General features: G+C 37.1%; 1 protein-coding gene across 6 annotated transcripts in view; it reads right to left on the bottom strand.

Moving 5' to 3' along the window:
- Positions 1 to 26,858, bottom strand: part of GTDC1 (glycosyltransferase like domain containing 1) — a gene marked incomplete at its 3' end in the record, with an annotated part of 460,833 nt that overhangs the window by 21,984 nt on the left and 411,991 nt on the right. For 2 of the 6 annotated variants that reach the window (XM_082689518.1, XM_082689503.1), the window contains 3 exons: positions 24,923 to 25,078; positions 23,726 to 23,827; positions 15,516 to 15,749 (listed from right to left, as the gene is read on the bottom strand). In XM_082689518.1, coding sequence (XP_082545644.1) covers positions 25,017 to 25,078 — 62 coding nt within the window. Of the gene's footprint in view, positions 1 to 1,330; positions 1,403 to 2,644; positions 2,811 to 15,515; positions 15,750 to 23,725; positions 23,828 to 24,922; positions 25,079 to 26,858 lie in introns of those variants that run through there. The other 4 variants (XM_082689513.1, XM_082689512.1, XM_082689511.1 and 1 more) reach the window with 4 other exon arrangements.

The following is a 26,858-nucleotide window of genomic DNA, read 5'->3' on the forward strand; positions in this document are numbered from 1 at the left end:
GTCTGGTAGGCACATTCAAGGCTGAGCACACCATGCTTTCATTTTGGTGTGAAGCTTTATGCCACATTTGATGGCATTCTGGACATGGATTTGTGCAACCTGGGCTTGACTCCTAGCTTATTCACTTGGTAGTTGTGTGAAATTGGGCAATCTACTTCACTATCCGGGGTTTTAGTTGTCTAATGAATAGAACAGAGAGAATATTCATTAATTCATTTGTTCACTTAGTTCCTTGTTAATTTTTTAATGATTTACCTGGCAGCCACTTTGTGCCAGATATTAAGCTAGGTGTAGAGAAATCAGAGATAAATAAGGAATCAAAGCTGAAGAGAAAAGACCCGTAAACAGAATGATTGCAATACTACATCTGCCATCCACAAAATGTCTCTTTATAAACAGATATGAACAAAGAGCTATGGAACCTGGAGGACAGAGCAACAAAATGTGCCACCACTAATCAAAAGCGTTCTCAAGAAGGACATCATCATTGAACTGCATCCTAAAGGCTAAGAGCTCCAAATTTTGCTTTTGTACATCTCATCGATTAAAATGTCTATGTCAGGATAACACATAATAATTTCATCTCTGTCTATCGGGGGGGAAATATCAAATATGCACAAATTACTTTTTTTTTTTAATTTCATTAGTTAATGTAAATAAGCAAAGCAGACTTGAAAAAATTGCTACATAGGCTACCGGATTGTTCTTAGAATCAAATGGCATGATGTGTGAGCAAACACCCTTTAAGTGCTGGAGAAAGTTCTTTCAAACATGTGAGTGATCTTGCTTGTCCTGCCTATACCAAGACGCTATCACAGAAAATGAATGTGAAAAAAATGTTGCACATGTAAAACATAGATAATAATAAGAGCAGTAATAGCTAACACGCAGTTTGTTCTTACAACATAATAGGCACCATTCTAAGTGTTTTACATATATTAGCTCATTTAATCCTCACAACAACCAATTAGATGGGTTCTAGAGGTAAGCCATATAAACAAGTCAATATTGGACCACTTTGACCTACAAAAACGACAGTTTCATGTGGTTCAACTTGTTATTACTCAGCTATATTACAGATGAAGAAATAAGATGCAAATAGGTTAATTTACTCAAGATCGCAGTGTTAGTAAGAGATCATTATTTTTCTTATTATTTAAGGACGTTCTGAATCCATTAGCACTCTAGAATTGCAAGAATGAAAGTCCAAAATGTCTAACTTTACAGAGAAAAATAATTTATTCTAAGGATATGGAATCACTCATAGAGTCCTATACTTTCTCATCACCTCAAGGTCTACACCCTCTTTCAAGCTATTATCATTCCTCACCTGGATGAATGCAGGAACCTCCCAACCAGTCCCTGGGCTTCTGCCCTTCCCCTTCCTCAGGAGATTTCAAACCTAATAGACAAATAGATGATATTTAAATGTAGGTCAAGTAATGTCACTCTTCTACTTAAATTTTTCAATGGCTCCATTTCACTCAGGGCCAAAGCCAACATCTTTACTCTGACTGTGTAGAGTCCCTTTGTGACCTGTCCCGGCCACCAGACCACTCTGACCTCACCTCCTACTACCCCCTCTCTCCTTCCCTCTGCTCCAAACACATTTTTTGAAGACCCAGGGCACAATCCCACCTCAGACCTTGGCATCTTTGGGTCTTTCTCCAGATCACCATGTAGCTTAATTCCACATCTCTTTTTGGATTTTTCTCACACCTGACCTTCTCAATGAGATCTTCCTTTACTCCCCCATTTAAAATTTCAATCTCATCCCAATAGGGAAGCATCCTGTCTTTTTGCCTTCCTAGATTTTTTTTTTTCTCTGTAGCACTTATCATTGTTTCACACACTTTATGTTTGCTGACTTATATTCATTATTGTCCTAGGTAACATATTAGGGGAGGAGTATTTTATTACTTTGCATAGGAGATGGCACTTAAATAAATACTTGTTGAAAAAAAATGAATGACTGAACTATGGAAAAGTAAAACAAAGAAACAAATAGAATAAAACTAAATAAATTAGAGTCTTGGGGATCCAGGAAGCTCCAACTACTCCCTGTAGTTCAAAAGTATAAATCTTAGAGGAAAGTATAATGGGCATAGCTTAGATCCCATACCCATCTACTGACCAGAATAGGGCAAGGCAGACCGAGTCTCTAAAAAATGGTAGGCAAAGGCATTCATTATACTTCTCTTATCATAAGAAGGGGAAATGGATTCTAGTCAAGTAAAAATCAATAGCTATACCACCCAGTACATGTGGTGACTTTCTTGATTGGATGATCTACTTTTGACTACATTTTCTAGGCATTCAATATATCATCTAGTAATTTTCAGAAACAGTAGATCTCCATAAAAGTTTGATTTAAAAATCAGACTCTCCAGTCCAGGCCATCATTGTTTCCATTTTCTTTGTATTAATTATCTCTCTATGGTTCTGGGTAAACTTTAAAACACATTACACATATATTAGAATACTATGCATCTTCTAGAAGAATTTTTGAATTCTTGCATTTAGGAATTTTATTTTATCTTAAAGAAAATGCAGGAATTATCAGCTTTTAGAGTTTCTTTTATTCCACTCAAAATAAAATGATTATACTACTTTTGCTAATAAGAAGGTAGTATGTGTGGGGTACTTGGATGGTGCAGCTTGTTGAGCCACCGCCTCTTCTCAGGGGTGTGAAATCAAGCCCCATGTCAGGCCCTGCCCTCAGCATGGAGTCTGCTTGAGTTTCTCTCTCCCTCTTCCTTGGTCCCTTCTTCTCATGCTCTCTCTCTTTCTCTCAAGATAAATAAACAAATCTTTAAAAAAAAAAAAAAGGTAATATGTGCTAATTGGAAAAAAAAGTGAACAACACATAGACAAGTATGTAATGTGAAGTTACCTAGATCGTGCCTTACCGTTTGCTTCCATCCTATCCCACAGATATACTGTCTTTTAACATGTGGGATATGTAGTTCCAGTATATTCTTATATCCAGCTTATAAAAACAGAAGAGCATACATACTACTCTATAAACTGCATATTAGAGAAATTAAGATAATATACATTATTCTACAACTTGCATTCTTCACTTTACATGGTACCATGGACAGCTTTTTGTGGCATATCGGTCTACTTTATCTTATTCAAAGGTCATATAGCGCTCTATCACGTGAACGTGTCGTAACTTATTTAACCAATCTTTTCATAATGAATATTGCTATTAAAACCAAGGCTACAACTGACACCATTGTATGTAAATGTTCATTTAGGGTAAAGTCCAAAAAGTATAATAACTGAATCAAAGTGTTGAACTATTTTATATTTTGATACATGTCCCTAGATCATACTATAGAAAACTTGTCACAGTGTACATTCCCATCAATGATACATGGTAAAGTTCACTTCTTAACACTTAACCATTGTTTGTCTAGTATATTTGTTTGTGGAATCTATTAATTTGTCTGTGAACTCTAGACTCTAGGTACCAGAGCTTATACAGTCCCATCCTCACTGGTAAAGGGAGATGAGTCCAACAAATTAGAGTGACCCAGATTTCAACATTTTCATGCAGACTGGATCCTATCTGAGGTAGACAGATGGAGGCAGAAATGTACTATTTAGATACACAGCATTAGCCAGCAATGGCAAGTACAGGACACAGGCACTTCAAGCCCACATGTTCTGGCCTTTGGCAGACAAAGATGATTCCAATGATCTGAGGCCCCACCTCTGAGTCCTTCACAACCCAACCACTACAAACTCATTGAGTACACAGATCAGGTATAATATATTTGCCACCCCTGAACTGAACTATTGGTTTTTCCAGAAAAATGGAGTTCAGAAGATACAGACTTCTCACCAGATGTATTTTAGGGGACAAGGGAGGTGAGGTGGCATCTGATTAGTGCCTTTAAATCCATTTTTTAAAAGCGTTTCCTAATGTTCAATAGTATCGAAGATGTGAATAGGTGGAAGCCTAAAGCCCTATTGTGATTTGTGGGTACCCCTAGTGGCAAATGACAATTAATTGTTGATTCAAAAAGATTCTGGTCAGAATCTTGTTGATGTTGGAGACAAAAGCTACCAGATAGCAAATACATTCATTTGATTTCTCAAAACAATTAGAAATTCTGTATTTTTTGTCTAGTATATTTTCAGTAGTATATTTCTTTAAATAGTTATAACATAGTCTGCTGTCCCAATTTCAAATGTCCTTAGGATTATAAGGGCACCTTGGTGGCCCAGTCAGTTAAGTTTCTGCCTTCAGCTCAGGTCATCATCTCGGGATCTCTGGGATCAAGCCCTACATCAGGCTCCCTGCTAAGTGGGGAATTGGCTTCTCCTTCTCCCACTGCCTCTTCCCCCAGCTTGTGAGCGTTCTTTCTCTCAAATAAATAAATAAAATCTTCCAAAAAATGAAATTTTTAAAATGTCCTTGGCATCATATTAGTAAGGACAATCACTGCTAGTTGCTGTAACAAAAAAAACAAAAAACAAAACAAAAAAAAAACAACACACACACCAAAAAAAACGCAAAACAAAAAACCAAAAAAACCCCAAACCTCAGTGGATTAACACAATAAAATTTATTGCTTGCTCCCCTAAAATCAGAGAGTTTTCCTGGGTGCCTCTTTCCAGTGGTGACTACAGGACCCAAGCTCTGTGTATCATGTCATTCCAACCCAAGACCTCCATTGTTACTTTCAAAGGAGAAGAGAAATTGTGATAGATCACAGAGATGGTTTGCCAGGCAGTTCCAGAAGTGTTTTATCTCACTTCCATCTACCCCTGAATGGCCAGGACATAATCACATGGCCCAAACTAAAGGAAGCTGGGAAATGGCGTCTTCTTGCCCAGAAACAGGAAATGGGATTGAACAGCATCCAGGCAGGCAGTGTCTGCCACAGGTACACAACCAGGCTCAGGAATTTTAGTAGTCTTTGTAAATCTAGCAGCAATACAGGTGAAGGAAAAGTTATGAGGCACAATGCCAGCTTTTTTTTTTTTTTTTTTTAAAAGCTCAAAAGCATGTTTTGCCATGAAGGTACTAGTCGAGGGCACTTGCCGGTGGTCCCGTCTCCCTCCCACTCTGCACGGGACTCTCGTATGTGGACCTGGTGAGTCTGCTTCTCTGTGACCAACAGAGCCTTAAAGAACATGAAGACTGTTGGAAAGCAGGATTTAGCATCCCCATTTTAATAATAAATACAAACACACACTTACCCAGTACGGTTTACGCCTGCCTGTAACAAAAACAGCTGAACAGATTGTGATGAAATTCAGAGACTGACAGTCTGACAAAAAAATCCCTTTTTGTCTAAAATCTGGCTTCCATAGGTTTTTGCAAATCTAAATATTTGATTTTGCACTGGAAAAGGAGCCAGTCTTATGTACAATTTATAAAATAAATGTGTAGATACATGTTTAAAAATCTCCAAATTTTGTCAACACATACTGTCCAACTTCAAAGACTTTTCTCCCCCATTTTTTTTTTTTCCCTGTGACTTGGGTGTATTTTCCTCGTGCCTTTTAAGGCTTTAACTATATTTATCTAATAAGAACCCTTTTGCAAACCAGTGTTTCAATAGTGATTTAACAGTAGTTTCAGTGTCAAATTGCCCTTTCCCCAGCAGGGAGTTTTAAGCCTTGCTGTATTGTACTTCCAAGACTCTCGGGAGCTGGAGTTGGGAGATAGAATATTTTCTTTGAAGTTTGCCTTTCGCTACACACTGGGATGCAAACAAGCTTCAGTTACTCAGCAGTCAAACCGTTCCACCACACAGCGACCAGGGCGAAATATTGTACCAAATTTTCTAATTATGTCTTTGCGATACTTGCTCCATGAGGTTAGGTAAAAACAGACCAGAATCAATATAAAAGTCCTTGTCTAAACAGGACATGTAGACCTTGAGACATTCTGTTTATCACTTCAAAAGTCCTCTGGCAAGTCATAATTGCAATAAAAATAACTTAATGAAAAACTTAAAGATAGTTCTGATCGATTAACATACACTAAAGGTACTCATTACACCAGAGATTTATATGACTGGATTATATATGCATGTGACGTTCTGGATTCAGGCAGATATATTTTATCCCCATGCGTGTGATGGTACTGCTTTTATGGCTTATGAATTGTAGCAATTCAGCTGCCTTGATGCTACTATTCCTATAAGGGGTTTCTTCATCATTTTAGATCCTAAAAATGAGAGCTTCTCCTTTTATAAGATTTCGAAAGTTTATGCCTGATTCTTTTCTTTCTTATTAATGCTACAGAGAGAGAGAAACAGCAACAATAAACTGCCAAGGAGGCATCTTACCCACTAGAGAGAAGTAAAGTGCGGAAAAGCATTCAATGACTCAATAAAAAGTATCACTAACTATTCCCCACAGGAATTGCAAGCAAATCAGAAGGGCCCAGAGAGTCAGGCATGCCCACGGAGGCCTCCTGCAGTTCTGAAGAGCTGAGGAGCTGAGGGAAATATTTTTTGTTTCATTACACAAATGTAACCATTTCAATATTGTCCTAAAATTTAAGTAAGGATTTTGATGTATTTTAAGTTACGCATTTACAGCAACATCTAGAGCCATCCGTATTGTAGAAAAGGGAAGACTGAGGGATTTCAGGAAGTTGTTTGAGGTCTTCTAGTGGGATCATTAGTGGTGTAGTAGAGAAGGGAGAGAGACTTCGACTCATGACAAAGTTGACACTCGCAGGATGTCCTTGACAGCAGCTTTAGCTAATAAGGAGAGTCAGCTCTGCTACAGGCACCAGATTGCATCCTTGCCTTCCTTGTGCTGGGAATTTCTAACAGAGCATGGAAAAGAGGGTAAAGAAAACATATACACTAATAAAGCAACTTGTAGACATCTTGCATCCTGGAACTTGGAGTAATTTTCTTTTTCTTCTGCATACTTCTATTATTCTAACATTATACCATTTATACCTGCTCATTATATATAATATAAATAATATATATTATATATAATAATATATATAATATTTATGATATAATATAATATAATATTTATTACATATAATATATTTATTATATATAATAATATATATAATATTTATAATATAATATTTATTACATATATATTATTTATATTATATATAATGAGCAGGTATGAATGATGTCATCCAAAAAAGTATACCAGAAGCAACTAAAATGTCCTCCAGTAAGTGAATGGATAAATTGTGATATATGCAGACGATGGAATATTATTCAGCACTGAAAATAAGCAAACGATCAAGCCATGAAAAGACACAATGGAAATTTTAGTGCATATTACTAAGACAGTAAAAAATCAGTGTTTGCCAGAGATGAAGAGAGAGGGGGAATGAATAGCAGAGCACAGAGGATGTTTAGAACAATGAAATTATATGAAACTACATATGTATGATACCCGTGATACCATATGATACTACAATCATGGATACATGCCATTATACATTTGTCCAAACTCATAAAACATATACCACCAAGAGTGAACCCTAAGGTAAACTATGGACTTTGGGGGATTATGATGTGTCAGGGTCGGTTCATCAGTGGTAACAAACATACTACTTTGATATACATCTGCAATGTTGATCACGGTTGGGAGGGGGCGAAGCTGTCTGTGTTGAGGGGGAAGGAGTATATGGGAACTCCCTATACTTTCCTTTCAATTTTGCTAAGAACCTAGAACTACTCTTAAAAAAAAAAAAAAGAAGGCCTTTAAATATGAAAAAAAAAAAAATTAAAAGAATAAGAATAGCGAAATATCAGGTGCTTTAGAGAAATTAGTAAGTATTGTCATGTCCTATCTCCTGTATCCAGTAACTAAACACACACCAAGTTGTTATCCTCTGCAATACTGTCAAAAGAAACGGTCATCTAAATGTGGTTAAATAACTCAAGAGGGTGAAAAAGGTAAATGCTCAATAGTCAACCACATGGCACTCAATGTATTTCCAGAAAAGTTTAGGATTCTAAAAACAAGTATCATTTAAGCCATATTTGGAAGAATTACAAAAATGCACCCCAAACACCCTCCAGATTAAGTTTCACAAATGAAGTCATTGACCTGCATTGAGTTGAACACCAACAAGGTGACTCTTCTTCTAAAGTAATGAATATTCTTCAAACGGCAAGGGAGCAGGGGCTGCTGTTTGATGCTGATGACATTGAAAATTTAGGAGAACAGAAAGCCCATCATTTTTCATTTGTATGCAAATTTGTCTGTTCCAGAAATTAACCCCTGGACCCCACGTCAGTTTTCATCTCCAGGAATTTTCTTTGCCAGCACCACACGGTGTAGTCTTGTCGCTATCCTGAGGTCACCCGGCTTCCCCAGTTTAAAAACAACCACCATCCCCAAAGTCACAATGGTGCTTTGTTTACCCTCATTACTGGTGGATAAAGAGCAATAGAAGGAAAGGCCTGTTGTAAAATGCACATCTCTAATGGCCGGCCCCGTGCCAGCAGCATTGAAATGCAAACTGCAGACTCCTTGGGTCCAGCAGCTCAGGCTGACCACTGTCCCCAGCCTTAAGGTGAACCCAGGACAATACACCGATCCTATTACCCTCCTTTTCAGCCAGATCTTCAACTGTTAAAAAGTTCCTTTGTTATTTCCCACCTTAGACAAATGTCACCATCTACATGTGAAGGGGAGAGAGGTGATTGAGGTTTTTAATTGATGTGGATTTAATTATGCTAATTTAGACAGCTGTAAAGCATTTCAGTACAACTGCATAATAGGGGGAACAAATACAGGTGCCCTTCGCTGTAGGGGCTTAATTTTTAACCCAGGTAGCTTTAAAAGAGAAAGGGAGTTCAAAAGCATGGGCAATTTAAGATTTGTGGAGGGAGGCCCGGCCTCCTCTGAAATACTTAGCAGGCTCTACAAGCACCTAAGAGAGAATCGAAAGAAACACTCATTCTTTCTTGATTGAAAACCCCAAACTTGTCTCTAATTAGAATAAACTATTTTAAATGATGGGTTTATCAAGAGATGATTTGAGATAACATAAACTAGAATTGGGGGATTAGAAATGACCTTTATCTCCATCTCTGGAAATAATCATGCAATGAAAATGGTGATAAAAATTAGCAAGAATACTTAGATTTTCTGTCTTTCTTCTTTTTAAAGGAAGGGACTTGTGATATTTTGAACTTTAGTGACAAGGTGAGTCTACCTCACCACATCACTAACGTGACTTCCATGCCACTACTAGCAGCAACACGCGGATGTTACATATAGCATCATCGGTGGGAATAGAGGAATCATTTCGTCTTGAAATTGTTTTATAACAATTGTATTTTGGGGGGAGGAGGAGTTGGTGAGTAATGCAGCAAATCCTATTTAAGTTGCGCTGCGTCTTAAACAAGAATGACATGGGATCCTACGCACCGTACACATGCTGAAGAAACCCTAGCTGGTAAATTCACCGCTCTCAAAGAAGGCTTGATTTTAAAGGGCAATACTGGACAGGCCAGTATATAACAGCCTGAATGGAGAGGAAGGAGTTGAAGAGCTTTATGACTTTTTTGCAGCTTGCCCGAGTAGGGAGGTCTGAAAATGCTTCAGCTCCTCTGTTCCCATTCACCTCTGGGTTATGCTTTCTTCGAGGCTCAAGCTGTCCCTGCAGACACCGAGGGGCTCCTCCTAGGAGGCCTATTACATTTCCAGGGGACAAAGAGCTTACAAATGAATCATCTTCCTTTCTCCCAGCCATTTCCTTCTCAACCCTGTCAGGCTTCTCTTCTGTGCCTTTTCCTTTGTCCTCTACTAATCAGAAATGTAATTAACCAGCAAAGAAAAGAAGCAGGGGCATCTGTCCTGTGCTCCACAAGGAGGGCGGAGACTGGCGGTTCCAATGCTGCCCCAGTTGTGGTGAAAACACAAAGATGTGGGTTTGAATTTTGACTCTGGGTTTTACTCATTCTTCAGATCTTGGGTGAGTTACTTAATGTCACTGACTGAATAGATTTACCAAATGAAATAACATAACCATTCGTAGTTCACACATTTGGTGGTGCTATGTGAGATATAAAAAGTACCTAATATTCTGTCGAGCACCCAGGACCCATAAACCATGTTTGTTCTTTTCCTCTTCCCATGAGCCTAATGTATAACACTTTCTCCATCCCAGTTCCCCCTACCATCTTGTCCTTGTCATTTATCCAAGGCTTCTTTATTCATTTCCATCTTATTCTCTCCACTCTTGCAAATTTACCCTTTAATCTTTTTTATTTCCTTCCCGTCTTCTGCCAATTTATTACATATTTATTTTCCTTTTTGTCATTTCTCACCAATTCCTTCAGTACCTTCCTCTCATCTTTTCCCCCTTTGGGAGTTACAACAAGAGTGGAGAAGGGAGAATGTTGTTAAAATGGGGATCTCCAAGGAATGGATGAAAAAATAATATTTAAGAACTCTGTGGATGAAATTCTGATGTTACTTTGCCTAAAGGAATTCAAAATAGTGTGTGACTGTTCTAAATCCATACAAATTATTTTGTTCTATCTCTATGCTATAAGCATAATCTAAAATATGGAAACCAGCTTTGTAAAAACAGTATGAAAACATTGCAACACAGATTCATTGAGGATTTGATTGGAGCAGCTATATGATTCTGTTCTGAAATGGTGTAGAAATGGCAAGAATAATAAGGATGGTAGCAGTCTTTTGACAGTATTTTGATAAAAAGTACTGCTACTAATGTAATAATAACAGGATTTTTGTTTCTAGCAACATGGCAAGCTGAAGTAACACTGGTGGGCATGCTGGATACAATATAACAAAAGTATAATGCATAGTTAAGCTTGAAAAAAATACAATTGCTTCTGAAATACAGAAGAAATTTGTGGTCAGAGTGGTAAGCATAGATCTGACACCACAGTAAGTGTGGAAGATACTGGTTTAAGAAAGCAACAAGGATATGTGCTTCTGCTTTCTGCAAAGGAAGAGGTAAATTCTCAACAAATAGTAGACCCTCAAAGATGAGCTATGCAAGTGTGCACCTACACTGAGTAATTTGAAAATCTCAAATAAAGAACATACTACAAAAGAAAGAAGAGAAAAGAAAGGAAAGGGAAGGGAAGGGAAGGGAAGGGAAGAAAATAAAAGGAAGGAAAAAGAAAGTGAACCCAACAAAAAACAAATCCTAAACCTAGATGTAGGGACACTGACCCAGCGTGGCGGGCTCGATACTCTTAAAGTGAAGAAAAGCCCACTATGCCAAAATGACAAGCCATACAAGGAAATAAGTTTCTGTATGGAGAATCAGAAGACACAACAGAAAGATTAGTACCCTTGATACTTTAGTGTAATAAAATATAAGAATTTATAAAAATAGTGTGTTTAGAATGATAAAATAGATTAAAGTAGGAAAAGCTATAAAAATGAAAGAATAAAATATGCTTTTTTAAAAAGGAAAAACAAATTTGAAAGCTAGCCAAAAACTTTAAGAGATTGAGAAATATGTTCATTAAAATGAAAGTCCTCAATGGATGAGATATTCAATAGCTAACGAGGTATGCCTAAACCAGAAGACATGTCTACGGAAATTATCTCCAATTAGTACAGGAGAAAGGAGAACAAATGCAAGTTTTTAATGCTATGAGACATGAAGGAAAGGACATGGTGAAACTTATATCTAATAGAATTATAGAGGGATGAAATGAATAAAAATAAATATATATCTAGGTACAACATAGTAGAATAAATAATGCTAAACTTAAAAATACATACATATTAAAAGCTACTAGAAAGAAAACTCAGATTACCTAAAGAACAAAAATTAGGCTGAAGCAGACTTTTCATCAATAAAAATAGAACAAACAGAAAATGGAATAATATAGCCAAAAGTATGATGGGGGGAAAAAACTGTCAATTTAAAATTTTATATTCAGATCAATTATAATTAAAGAATATGATAAAGAGGTTTTTGAATAAAAACTGATAGAGTTAACCATTCTCAGATTCCTTACTGAACTACTACTAAAGGATGTACTTCGGTAAGAAGAACACTGAGCCAGAAGAAAGGAGAGATACAAACCACAGTAATCAAATAATTTAGTAAATTTGTGGGTAAATCTAATTAAATATTGCAGTAAAAATATAATGACTTAGTTTAGGATACAAAGCAAAGGAAAGTGGAGTGAAATCATATAAAAGGAAGTGAAATAATATAGTGATGGTGGAAGAGTGTAGTGTTTGGAATTAAATGTGTCAAGTGTGCTTGTTTAAAAAAAATCAAAAAACAGAAATAGAAATTATGACTCCCATTTAATGACAAAAAAAGGGAAATGCAACTCATCTAAATAGGAATAGAAAAATTACAAAGTGAAACACGGTTAATAGAAACCATAAATGCAATTTAAAATCATAGAAAGTCCAACCATTTCGTGAATCACAGTAAAGGTGTGTGGAAATGGAACTAACACTTACTGAAATTTCATTAGCCTACATCATGTTTCTATAACTTTGTTACAACAAATTTCAGAAATAATAATTGGGGGAATTCCTCTTGGAGAAGATAGGATTCTCAATGTGGAGAACAACTGAGAAGAAGAGAGATTTCAATGCAGCCACAATTACTGATTTCCCTTAGGACAAATTATGCAACAACAAAAGGCAGACAAATGAAAAACAATAGTATGGTACACAGGAAATTCACTGGACCAAATTAAAAAAATGTGCGATTTTGTTCTAGATCTGCCATTAATTTTGTGACCTTAGATTGTTGATTTCTCCCTTGCAGTTCTCTTTTTCATTACAGATAAAATGAAGGATTTTGAATATTTGTTAAGTTTTCCTTCATCAAATAAAAAGACCATGATAGTTTGAGGTAATAAGAGAAGTGAGGGTAAGAGGTAGTCTATGGTGTCCCTTCTCATACCCTTCCCCTCCCCCCATCTACACAACTGGACTTCACTAATTTTAGTATGCCTACTAATCAGAAAAGGGGTTTTTTTTTTTTTAAGATTTTATTTATTTATTTGACAGAGAGAGATTACAAGTAGGCAGAGAGAGGGGAAGGGAAGCAGGCCCCCTGCTGAGCAGAGAGCCAGATGTGGGACTCGATCCCAGGACCCTGAGATCATGACCTGAGCCGAAGGCAGTGGCTTAACTCACTGAGCCACCCAGGTGCCCAAGGGTTTGTTTTTAAAGGAAGGCACCATCAACTGACTCCCCAATAGCCATCATTACCATTCCTCTTTCAAAAAGAGAATTCCAATTTTGGTCAGCTTGGCAATATGCACATTTCAATACTTCTTTGATACCCTTTGCTAAAAACCAAATTCAACTGAGTAAAATTTACTTTATTCAATGATTCCTGAGTCAGGCAACAACCCATCCAGCAAACTGAAAGAAGCTCTGATGAGCTATACAAAATGGAATACTCTTATGTGTGGAAGGAAGCAGGATAAAAAAAAGTTATTAGCAAAGAGCGGATTATTTCAGATAAGGCTCCCTTTCCATGATGGGTGGAGGGAATCTATCATGCAGATTCCTTCACTGATGCTGACCATGTAACCCCAGATTGACTGCTTTAAAATCACATTCTGGGGAGAGACTGAAACTACGATTAGGTTAGATATTAAGTCTTGGTTTGCTATGTGGGGCTAGCACAAGAGACTACTTTGGGCCTACTGTCTCTTTTTTAACACCTTGGTGCTTGGAAAGGCCATGTGACCCACATCTGCCGAATGAGACAAAGTTGGAAGTCCCACACAATTTCTGCAAAAGCTCTGGGGTTTTGTCTGTTTGTTTGTTTGTTTGTTTGTTTAACTTGACAGACAGAGATCACAAGTAGGCAGAGAGGCAGGCAGAGAGAGAGAAGGAAGCAGGCTCCCTGCCAAGCAGAGAGCCCAATGTAGGGCTCAATCCCAGGAATCTGGGATCATGACCTGAGCTGAAGGTAGAAACTTTAACCCACTGAGTTAGCCAGGTGCCCCAAGCTTTGGCTTTCTTGGTGTGTAGACATGTAGCAGCCATCTTGAAGCCATAGACAATATAGCTCAGGAAAGAAGCAAGAGAAACGTATTGAAATCTGTCCTGATGTTGTGAACAATTGATACAAAGCCGGCAGCTACCTTCCTCCTGACATTTTGGTAAGGAATATAATGAAGCCTCTCTTGTTCAAGCCAAGTTTTCAGCTTTCTGTTACTTTCAGCTGAACACATTCTTAACTGATAAAGAAGAATCTATTAAGGTTTGATTGTATGTGCGCAGAGTCGTTAGTGAGGACACATAAAACCAGACAACTTAAAATACAAGTTCAGAAAAGTAAACTTGAACGTCCTCCATCTGCACTTTGCATAATGGAACGTATTTTACATTTGTTACTGAAAATTAAAACAAATAGCCAAATATATTGACTTATAGCTATAGATACTGATTGTACAAAACTGTAACTAAGGCTTCGATGCATAAATACTCTTCAAGTTTACCAACCCAGTTTGAAGCAGGTATTTTAAGTATGGTAAAACATCTGATGCTTAAATCTTCGAAAATTTGAGGGGCGCCTGGCTGGCTCAGTGGATTAAGCCGCTGCCTTCAGCTCAGGTCATGATCTCAGTGTCGTGGGATCGAGCCCCACATCGGGCTCTTTGCTCAGTGCAGAGCTTGCTTCTCTCTCTCTCTCTGCCTACTTGTGATCTCTCTCTCTCTGTCAAATAAAAATAATAATAATAATAACAAAATCTTTAAAAAAAAAATCTTCGAAAATTTGAGAAACATGTTAATAAATGGGCAGGGCAGATAAAAAGTGCTGCATATGTGATTTCCTCTGATTTTATGCAGTTTAACTTTTGCTGTTTTCTGCGGTGAGTCATAGCACGTCTGGAATTAGGGTATTAGAAACCCATGTCACTGAGATTCAGTCTGCTGTTAAACAGCCTGAATATTTTGTTTCCTATATAAAATAATAGATTTACATAACATTCATAATCGATAAACATACATTACTAGAGTTTTGACACATTTAGTTGGAATGCCTTAAAAATAGAGGTTCACATAATGTTCTCATCTAGTTTCATTGAGGACATTTCCCTATATTTCTGGTTTTTCTTGAACTAATCAATATTTATTAAAAGATATATTTAAGGTTCCTGCTTTCACAGGTTCTTTAAAACCTTTAGCATGGTTGGGAAAAAAAAAACTGTCACACAGTTTGTATATGTTTTAAAATGTGGCTTGTTGGAGTAAAACAGGTAGAGAAAGGCAAATCTCATTCTAAGGTTTTGTGCTTGGAAAGGGAAAATTTTATTAATAGTATAATAACCCTGAAGGTCTGTTTAAAAATGGGCTTCTTTTTATGCAGAATTTGAGTTGGGGCAGGGATTGGGACAGGAGACCAGGTGCTTTCCTATTTACTTTTTAAAAAGTCAGAAACCTGTTAGTTTTTAGGGGAAAGAAAGTCATGTGATACAAAGGAGGAGAGCATGAACTATGGGCTCAGACAGATCTGGTTTCAAATTCATACAAATTATTTTATTCAGTATATAGTCATTTAGTCCTTACATGGTAAGGACTCCATTAGGGCCCAGAGATAAAATGGGGAGCAAAATAGCTGCGGTTCTTGTTCTCATGCAACTAAAAGTCCAGTAGAGAAAACTCAAAGAAAGGCTTGCAGGGCACCTGGATGGCTCCGTCTTCTGCCTTCAGCTCAGGTAATGACCTCAGAATCCTGGGATCCAGCCCCGCATTGGGCTCCACTTCTCCTTCAGCCTGCTGCTCCCCTTGCTTGTACTCTCTCTCTGTCAAATAAATAAATAAGATCTTGAAAGAAGAAAGGAAGGAAGGAAAGAAGGAAGGAAGGAAGGAAGGAAGGAAGGAAGGAAGGAAGGAAGGAAGGAAGAAAAAGAAAGGCTTCCATACAGATGCCTGTGAAAAAAGAACTGCTGGGAGCTTGAAGAGCTAGAAGCGGTCCTGAGTCAACCTGGGGGGAGAGAGAAGTGAAGATTCAAGTTGCAGTTTTAATGATAAAAAACCTGAAGCAGGAGCAAGTGTCCACACCAAGGGTACAATGTGCGCAGCAGTCCTGGGGTGAAGGCCAGTATTCAAGCATATAATGAGTGACTCTGTCTGGGTATCCTTGGTCAAGAAGAGAATCATCTCTTGCTTTCTGGGTAACCATTGGCAGGTTACTTGACCTCCGTACATCTCACAGTCCGATTCTGCAGGATATTGTGATAATTAAATACGATAAACGATATTGTGATAATTAAGTATTGTGAAATTAAATGATAATTGTTGATTTCCTGTACAGAAAAGGGCCTGACATCTAATAGATGCTGAATAAAACCAAGTTCCCCTTCCCCTCTTCACTCTGAAATTACACGAAGTCATTCATTCTACTGCAGTAGCTACGGATATAATGAAACTTTTCGTATGATTGACTGTCTGATATTTCATGTGCCAATTCAAAGCCATCTCATGTTTATTTATTTAAGGTATTCTTAGTCTTGTCACTCATTCCTAGGATCAACTAGTTAGTTTCCATTCTTATGGGCTCTGATTAGATTGAACACAATGCCTTTTCTTATCAGAGCTCACTGTTGTCATGAACCTGCTCCCCTGGTGTATTAGGGTTCTCCAGAGAAACAGACCAAGGGGATGCGAATATACGTAGAGAGAGAGAGAAGAATTTATTTTAAGAAATTGGCTCTGTAGATTGTGGGGACTAGCAAGTTTGCAATCGACAGAGCAGGCAGCAGGCTGGAGACCTGGGAAAGAGCTGATGCTGTATCTTGAGCATGAAGGCAGTCTGGAGGCTGAATTCCTTCCTTGGAGAGGGACCTCAATCTTTTCTCTTAAGGCCTTCATCTGATTGGAGGAGGGTTACCCACATTATGGACAGTAATCTGATTTCTCAAAGTCTACCGTTTGGGTCACATCTAAAAAATATCTTCACAGCTACATGTGTTTGACAAAAATTTGGGGACCATAACCTAACCAAGTTGACACACAAAATTAACCATCATTCCTGGCCGGGCCGACGCAACATGAGGTGAGGGCTTTACCCCAAGGCTGCTGTCTGCCCTCAGGGACTGGATCTCTGGGGTGACCTGAGGAGATAGAGCTCCTCCCCATGGATAGGAATGCATGCCAGTTGACCTCTGAGCCAGTGTCAGAGGCACGTGAATTCAAGACATCAGGGAAGGCCACAGAGAGAGAGAGGTTCAGAGACGGAAAAGCATCCACAGAGCTAACAGGAAGGGAGAGAGACCATGTGGCAAAGGGAAGGCTTGATTGCTTAGAAATCAGCGGGGAGAAAGGAGGCTACACGAGTACAAGTGCAAGCAGGAGACGTACCATCAGGGACAGAGAGGGGCATGAGGAAGGCAACAATGAGCAACAGGAAGCCGCGAACACTGCTGTTGAGGAGTCACAACGATAAGGGGATCTCCAGAGGCACAGTTTTAGTCAAGCGATACTTCAGTTTCACCTGGGTCCTAAATGTGCAGCCGTGGTTGTGCCTGAACAATGCTCCAGAACCCCCAGGCCTACAACTGGAAGATGACTATTCTTCCACACTGTCGTACGTTGTCTTCTTCTGTTTGGGGGGCTAGAGCCAAAAACCAAGATAGGGTCTCAACAGCAGAGACTGATTTCTCTCAGTTCAGGAGGCTGATGTCATTGTGGCAAAGGCCTTTCGTCTGGTTCATAAAAAGCCACCCTCTCCTTGTGTTCTTATATGGCAGAAGGGGTGAGAGCTGTATGGAACTGTATGGGTTCTATTTTATGAGAGCACTAATCCCATTCATCATGGCTCCATTCTCATGACCTGATCGCATCCTAAAGATCCTGCCTCCTAATATCATCACATAGGGCATTAGGATTCAACATAGGCATTTTGGGGGGGACCCAAAATAAGCATTCAGATCTTAGTGTTTTCTGGCTACAGACCTTGACTTGCCTCCCTATCCACCTTGGGTAATGATTTTGAAATTTGAGCCCAGGGTTTCATATCTGTAAAATGGAAATAATACTATTACAGTTGTAGTGAAATTCAATGGGATAATCAATATATCAAAAGTCGTTAGCATTGTGCTTGGCCAGTAGTGTTAAATAAATGTTAGCCATTATCATAAATTGTATCCATCTCTTCTATCCAAACCATGTTGGAAAGTTAATCTCTGGCTGCTACAAATGACTCTTCCTTATGCACGTGTATATAATTTTTAAAATTCTGAGTATGTTAATACATTTCTATTGTATTTCATTTGTGTTTGTTCCATACCTCTGTATTTCCCACTAAAAGTTAAGGTCTCATAATGTCTTTCATAGTCCCCAGAATGTCTCGCTAGTCATAGTGAATGCACATTTATTGAGAACATACTATGCTCAGGGTCCCATACCAGATGCTATTCTCTACAGTGGACTAATGTGTTCCTCAGTAAGGAACATTTTCACAAACTACATGCGAAGTCTCACCACCAAAGTGAGAGTATAATAATAGAAACCTGGAGGCCATACAACTGGGTAACTAGGGGTAATTTCAAAGACAAGTTCAAGATTCAGGAAGTCATAATCAGTTTTCAGCATTGAGGAAACGTCTGCTCTACACAAACAGGACACTCCTTAGCTTCAGAAGTGTTGTAAGATGACCTGACACAAAGATATATTCTCTGTTGAGTCATTTTTCTTTCAAAAGGGGATCTACAATTATAAATTTTTATTAGATACTAGCAGCGTTCTTGACACTAAACAGACACAGCAAGTTGCTAATCACAGCAAGGGTCATTTATTTTCTATTTTGGGTCACTTATTTTCTCTACTGAAGGAAAGTAGCATGACAGCTCTCTGTTCATAATGCCAAATTCAAAAATTCATTTTCTTTTTAAAATCTGAGTATCTGTTCCTTCTAACCACACCTCCCTTTAAACCTGGTCTTTGCTTCTCTCTCCGTAGTTTGCAAGACCCTGCTTAGCAAACAAGACATGCCATCCACAGGAATCGAAGGTTAAAGGAAAACTGAACCCCATAACTAGGTTGTATGAGCAGAGGGGTAGATTATGTCCTCAGAGTTTGCCTTCTCCGTAAGCTCTCCTTCCGCATAGAACCCAAAGAGCCAAAGAGTGTATCTTCCCATGAATGTATTATCAGTACAGACTTAACAATCTTGCTGTTGACAATATTGATTGTACTTCACTTCACTCCCCTCCTGTGGTCCAAAACCAGATCCAACACCCCTGGGCCCACACTGGGGATGTACACAGCAGCTGAAGGGCCAACTGCCAATGGATCTGGAACAGAGCCTTTCCAGCCTCGGCACCTGACTTCCTGGCTGCCTCCCTTTCAGGTCTCATTGGTTGATGTGGCAGCTGTGGTTCTGACAATGAGTTTGGTGTTGGGTCAAGTTTTTGTTTGGCTGATTTACTCCCTCGTATGCCATTTTCCTTGACTCACCCTTGATTACAGGGAATGTTCTTTATTACCTTTTAAAATCATATGATATCCATAAGCAAAGCTTTGGATTAGAGTTTTTGAAAGCATTACCCATGACTGATTTTTTTTTTCAATGCTGAAATGTAAGAAGTAGGGCTAGAGCCAGCCCAAACCCCATGTTTAGCCCAGCAGTGTATCAAATATCATTTGTAACTTCAGAATAAAATGCTCAGAATTTTTTCCCTTCCTAGAAACCTGGATGCAATGTCTGCTTATGTAAGCAACTTATAAATGCAAAAGTAGTAAGCGCTTTTATATATTAGAAAGGGTGTGAGAATCTCCCTTTCCCCAAAACTATAAAAGAACAAATATTTGTATTATAATATAGGGAATGGGAAATAAAGATAGGTATAATTCTACTGATGTAGCAGAGCTTTCATTCAATAATTATAAGACAGGTCACTTGCAAAACTTGTTTACACAAGGAAAACAATCTGAAGGTTACTCTTTTTTATTTATTTTTTTTCCATTTTTATTTATCTAGGGTTTATTTGTTTGTTTGTTTATTTTAAGTAGGTCCCATGCCCAATGTGGGGTTCGAACTCATGACCCTGCAATCAAGAGTTGCACATGCTACTGACTGATCCAGCCAGGCGTCCCTGCTTTTATTTATTTATTTTTTTAAACATCCCCTTCAAAACAGACTATAATAATTAATGTCCATAGCATAAAAATTCTGTGATATAATTTATTTCTGCTTTGTTATAAAAAGGCCAAATTGACTGTCAGTACTGAAGATGTTGAAAATAATGCTATATGTTAATGAAATAATTCATTGCTCTTACTGATTCTCCTAATTGTACATTGATATGTTAAAGAATGATCTTTGTTTTTTTTTATCATACATTTATAAAGTCTCTAAATATTACAGAGATATGTAAAAGATATGCAGAAACTCTTACATAAAAACTCTGGTGAATATTCCCTCAAACTTTCTCTCTGTAGTCTAATGTACATAGATATAAAAGTTTACCAAAATGATAGTATACTAGAATTCCTCTTTGTGACCTCATTTTTTAAAATGTCATTTAATATTTCTTAGACATCTTTTCCATGTCATCATGTCTGAAACTGTCTCATTCTTTGAGTGAGACATGCACAAGCATTATAGTAAGGGATTCATGGGCTCTGCAACCAAAGGCTTGGCTGGGTCTGAATTCTAGGACCACCATTAGGAATGCTGTGATTTTGACATATTATTTAATTTCTCTGGACTTACTTCCTAAACCTGGAAAATGTGATATTAACATCTACCTGAAAATGGTCGCTGTGTGGAAATGAAGAGGTGTTGGTTAGTACTTGGTAAGTGAGTAGGTCACTGCTGCTGGGGTCATCGGAGGTCTTGTTAGTGCCACGCTGATGGGCATTTAGGCTGACCACAGTTTTTATTCTCACACATGATGTGATAGTGAACATCCTTCTCACTACTGTTGTACCAGTGTTGTAAGTATTTCTAAAGGTCAAATTTTAGAACGTGTGATTTTTTAATCATAGGTAATATACATTTTTTCAACTGGTAGATATTGCAAAGTAATATCTCTAGAACTATTTACATTATAAATAAGAGTGAAATAGAATAAAATTGAGATTATGGGAAATACTTTATTAAATCTTTTTCCTGGGACCCCCAGGTGGCTCAGTCTGTTAAGTGTCTGCCTTTGGCTCAGATCATGATTCTGGGGTCCTGGGATCCCGCCCTGCGTAGGGTTCCCTGCTCACAGGGAGCCTGCTTCTCCCTCTCCTCCCCACTCATCCTCTCTCTCTATCTTTCTTTCTCTCCAATAAATAAAAATAAATCTTTAAAAAAATTAAGAAATCTTTTCTGTATTCTTAAAAACGCACAGATTTTTTAAAACAAGTGAGCAGGGGATTACTATAATACGACATACAATAAATTAATATGTACAGTATCCATAAAAATCAGAAACCATTTTTTATATAATTCCCACCATTCTCACAGTTCTGCAAGTCTTTGAGCCCTCTTTCCCCAGAGAAAGAACTTATAGCAACTACTCTGTGTTAACTATGAACTATTAGTATGATAATCACTTACTATGAGCTGCAGAAAATGATATTCCATTAAGACAACTACTCACTAATATTTACCAATCAGGTAAGTAACAAATGTTTATGGAAATTAATAGGTTGAGATATGGAATAATTATGTATTCTTCTAAACGTATGGTAACATTTCTGAAACCCAAATTGAACACATCACCTGACAATTCTACCCCATATTCAGAATTGAGATTGTTCTAGGCTACTCTTCTACAGTTACATTGGATCTCAAAGAGGGGGATATCATCTTGATATGAATTTCCTTTAATGTTTAGTAATATATGTTATACAGTGGCGTGAAAGGATTCACTTAGTGAACACTGAATAGCAAATATTTTACAATGTCTGGAAACATATATTTATTTCTAGTTCTTTGACATAAAGCTACTTTGAGACTTTGTCAGGGATAAGAACATCTGATACAATGACAACCCAAGGGTCACTCGATCTCTTTTTATCAACACAAGGTCTTTAAGGGAGGAAAATTTTTTCCTCTACTTTTATACGTTCTTTGGCTGGTCTAATAATTAAATTGACATAAGACAGATTAACAACAACAACAACAACAACAAACAAATTTAGTTACATATGAAGAGGAGCCCAATAAAAATATGAGACCCAAGGGCAATTCAAGCAGTTGAGGCTTATATGCCATCCTGAACTAAGAAATAGGATAGGGGCCTGGGGCTTTAAAGGGAAGGAGGGTAATCCACAAGACAAGAAGAAGAACAGATGTTTGGTAAGTAGATATTTGTTCTGCCATACAGATAGGTCTTTTAGATAGATGTTACCTTTGATAATAGCTTTCTTTCTGGACCAGGACCCCTACCTAAATTATTTTAGGTAGTCAAAGGAAAGGTAAAAGTCTTTCTTTAGTCTGCTGGATTTTGATTGCTTTCAGCTCAAAATAATCTACATGCCAAAGCAGCATATTTTGGGGTCACAAATTTTACTACCCTTCAAGCCAAAAAAACTTTTTTTTAAATAATGAAGAGGTTTTGCATCACATTAATAGAAAGGTAAGTGTAAATAGTTATATAGAAGTTTTCCAAAGGTAAATCTGTTCTTATATACAGCAGCAAATATTGTATTCTTTACAAAATTTTGCTTGTTTCCATACTCATTCTTTACAACTGTAGAACCTCTGCACAATGGAATTTTTAAATAAAATAAATAAAAACACTTGACTATTATAATGGAGAATTTTATTTCACCCTTTCTCAAAATAGGTAATAGGTGGCACTGATATCTTTCAACATCAAATGCAGTTGAACTTGCTTGTCTAAAAATGGGAATTGGGAGCCAGATAAAAAAATTAATGCACAACTATATTTAAAGAAGAGTTATTCAAAAAACAATGTTACTTTATAGAGTTTTATATTTTACATGTTTTGAACATAAGCAATTCTCTATCTCATCTTTTAAACTATAATTTATCTATAATAAGAAAGCCTAATTCTTTGGAAATAATGCTCAGTTAGCATAATTGGCATTATAGAATTTTAAAGTATATTATAAAATATTCTGTCACTCGACACTAAATTGAAATTTTAAAGAAAATGATGGAAATAGCTGTAAGGGGAAAAAAGTAGCCTTTTAAATCTAATTTGTTATGCACTGCAGTAGGGTAATGGATGCAATGAAAGTTCTTTTATGGAGTTCCCATGTCCAAAAGGTATTTAGGTAGCAAAAGATGTTAAGCAGACCCCCTGCAATCCCCCTTTAACTGAAGATAGCAGGAAATAAGGAATATAGGTCTGTGTCCTCTTGATTTTTATTTCCTTAGGAGTACAACTTATGCAAAGGACACCTTAGGCTGCTTAGCAGATCACAAAGGGTGCACTAGACCCCCTTGCTGTCTGCTTAAATAGAGTGATCTAAAGGATGGCTGAAACCATACCGGGAGTTCAATCCTTCAGGTGGGTCTTTTCAAATTCCAATAGTGAGGAGTTACTGGAGAATTGGTAAGGATTTCACTAGGCCCCAGCAGGTTTGAGATCAAAAGCTTTGGTTAAATAAAAGCCTGTTGGGAAATCTTAAAACCTCTTTGTAATGTAACTTTAAAAAGTTAATACAAAGAACCCTTAGACTGAAGCCCGTAACAGCACGAACAAAGAGTATATCAAAACTGATTCCATTAAAAGAGAGAGGACATACAAATTCACTTAATTTAAAGAGCAATCCAGTTATATTACTATGTGAGAGAATAGAACTTATACCATACCATCGAGCCCATTTAGAAGATGTGCTCATTTCTTGTTACATATGCCAGATTTCATTCTTTGTCATTCAGATATGCTTTTTAAACAACATATATATTCATTTTCTGAAAAGAGAAAGAGCAATGTGCATTTAAATTCACTCCTAAAGAAGATTCTTTTAAAACAAATTAAAATTAAACTTGATGGGCACCCATCAGTCAGTTGGCTATCTCTTTTTCATGGCATCAAACTGCTAATTGCCCATTCCCCTTAAAATAATAAACCTTCAATTGATATTGATTGGTAGATCATGAATGAGGGCATTAATTATAATATAATTTTTATAATTAATACCAATCCATTTCTTCACAATTCACACACTTTTATTAACTGAATTCATCCATTAATGGTTGAATGATAGTATTTTGCTCAAATCATCCCCCCCAAAATCTTTATTTGGTTTTAATGTTTGAATTTTCAATTAGTTCTGAATCTTTCAAAACACTTTCATGTCTTCAATGTGTCTCCCATTTTCACATCAGGTATATGACATGGGTACGTTAAGCACTGTTTACCATTTTGTTTTTCATAAATAGGGATACTGAAGCATACCGGGTAGGACAAATAATGTGCTCTTGACTGAGCCGCCATTTTGAGAGGGCATGGACTAGAAACTTTAGCTCCCAATGTCAAGCCTAAAAATTTTCCAACTGGGCAATGTCTCACAGAGCTCAGAAGGTGATTATAGTTTATGTTAAAAGATAAACTGAGGCATATTAACATTAAGAGTTTATATAAGCAACAATTGATTCAAATAAGGCATCATCGAATCTAGAGATACAAAGGAGTTGTGTGGAGCTGTAGAAAATTAAAGACTTACAGGCTAAAGGGAGCAGGAACAGGAAGTTAGAAAAGACAAAAAGGGAGCTGGTGATTGGAAGGTCACTTCCCTGTAGGGGATAGCAGGAACCTATCTAATGCTGATCAGGGGATTCCCCAACTGACTGGTTTAAGAATTCATTTCTAGAAGAGCCAAAACTATAATTAAGTCTCAGTTTTGGCATACAGGCATAGTATAAACTACTCCTTCTTGGGCCTGCTGTCTAGTTTTTAACACTTAAGTCACACACAACTGAACTCTTTTCCAAGTGTGGTCATTATCAATAGCAAATATCCTGAAATTCTTATATTGATAGTTGGAGAAACTGTGGTCTATGTACCCATATTCAATTCCTTATCTGTATCTTCTCTTGCCTTCTTCACTCATATCTTCTTTCACTTCTTTCCTTTCACGTCTGTGCTTCTCTCAGTGTGTCATCTGATTAATGACAGGGAAATGAAAAAAGGAGGGTGGTAGATTAAGTCTCTAGGACTTCCTGTGGGAAAGATCAAAAAGCTTTGAAGAGTCAAGAATTCCTTGAATGAACTATCCCAGTGAGTTCTTTGTTTGTTTGTTTGTTTGTTTGTTTTCTCTTTACTAAGTACCAGAAGTCCCTTAAAAAAATGATGAACAAAGATCTCAAGTGACCGACTCTACTGAAAACAAACAAATTTACATTTTGATAATCCTGCATCCTCACAGAATCTCCAATGAAACAGCTAAGTCAGTACCCGACCCTTCACAGGTGTGCCATCAGACATTGGTCCTCTCAAAGCTCTTCAGCAAGCTCCTACTGATGTCTGTCCTGATGGAATGCTGTCTGACATAGGTCCTCCATGCAACTGGCCATTTGTGAAATAAGAAAAACTTCAAATCAGCAGTGAAGGGTGCACATGGCTACTAAATCTTTGATTCCCAAATATATGTGTATGAGTCTGCATTGCTTGAATGTATTCACATACATAATCCATATGGATTACATATATGTTCATACCAATATAGTTAACCATTGAGGTGTTATTCTGTTTCAACAGAATTCTGTTCCAACATTCTAAAATTCCAACATTCTGTTCCATGCTCAGTGGGAACTCTGTGACTAGATTATCCCAGTTGGATATTTTGGATACTTTTATAGACATACTAAGACCTTACTATTCCTGAAGTTATTGCTTAATTGTTCAGGGACTTTGAGTTTTTAAATTCATTCCAATACATATTCTAGTATTTGAACTCAAGTCTTGAATTTCAAAAGTTCAAAAATCACTCCTTTAGCAATAAATAACTTGAATGTAAAGGTATTCTTTGAACCCTTGGCAACCATCAGCAAGATTTGGGGCACTAAAGAGATTATTTTAAAAGTAGGTGTTATAGAACCAGTTTTAGGACATTTATAATTTTGTAGTGGGTGGGATACCTGCAAAGATGACCCACAAATTCAGAATTGTTCCATATTGTTTCTTCAGTGACTACCACAGGACACATGATAGATGCTTAATAAATGCTAACTGAGCTAATGAATAAAAAATAGATGAACAATTAGAGGACAAAATGAAACAGATGATTATGTGTTGAATTTTTTTCAGTGACCAAAGGAGAAAAGGCAAAAATTAATATCTAGAATTTTTCAAAGTGAAAATAGCTGTCTTTTCTCACTAATAAATAATGCATGTTCACTGGAAAGTATTCAAATATCTCACAATCATTCCTCTATTAAAGAAAACTAGTTTTAATGATTTAGTACATGTTGTTCATCCATGCACATTGAAGGTTGACATCTGTAAAAAAAAACTGGAACCAAAATATATGTGTATTTTGTTCAATGGCTAACCTTGAAAATTTAACAATATGTTGCTACCTCTCCATAATACAAGTGTCTCTCTTTAACTGCCTAAGGTAGTTTATATTTTATATATCTGATAATGTATTTAGCTCTTTTGACAGATATTTTGATTGCATTAAATTTTTTACTCTTATAAAGAGCATTTCAATAAATATCTTTTAATATTTTTCAAGTTCAGATTTATTTTCTTGGCATACATTCTAAGACATGAAACAGGCATAAAATGTTGGTAGAATTATTCTCTGAAAAGGTTGTGTTAGTTTATACCCCCACCAACTACATACAAGCCATTGCCCTATAAATTAGTCTGGATAGAATTCATTTAATCTAATAAGAAAAATAATCTCTTGTTTTCTTTTTTCCTTACTGTTGTCTTAAATCTTAGACTATGTAGGGACCATTTAAATAAATCAGTTATTTGATAAATCACACATGG

This window comes from Mustela nivalis, assembly GCF_964662115.1.
Source record: "Mustela nivalis genome assembly, chromosome: 11".
NCBI lineage: Eukaryota > Metazoa > Chordata > Mammalia > Carnivora > Mustelidae > Mustela > Mustela nivalis.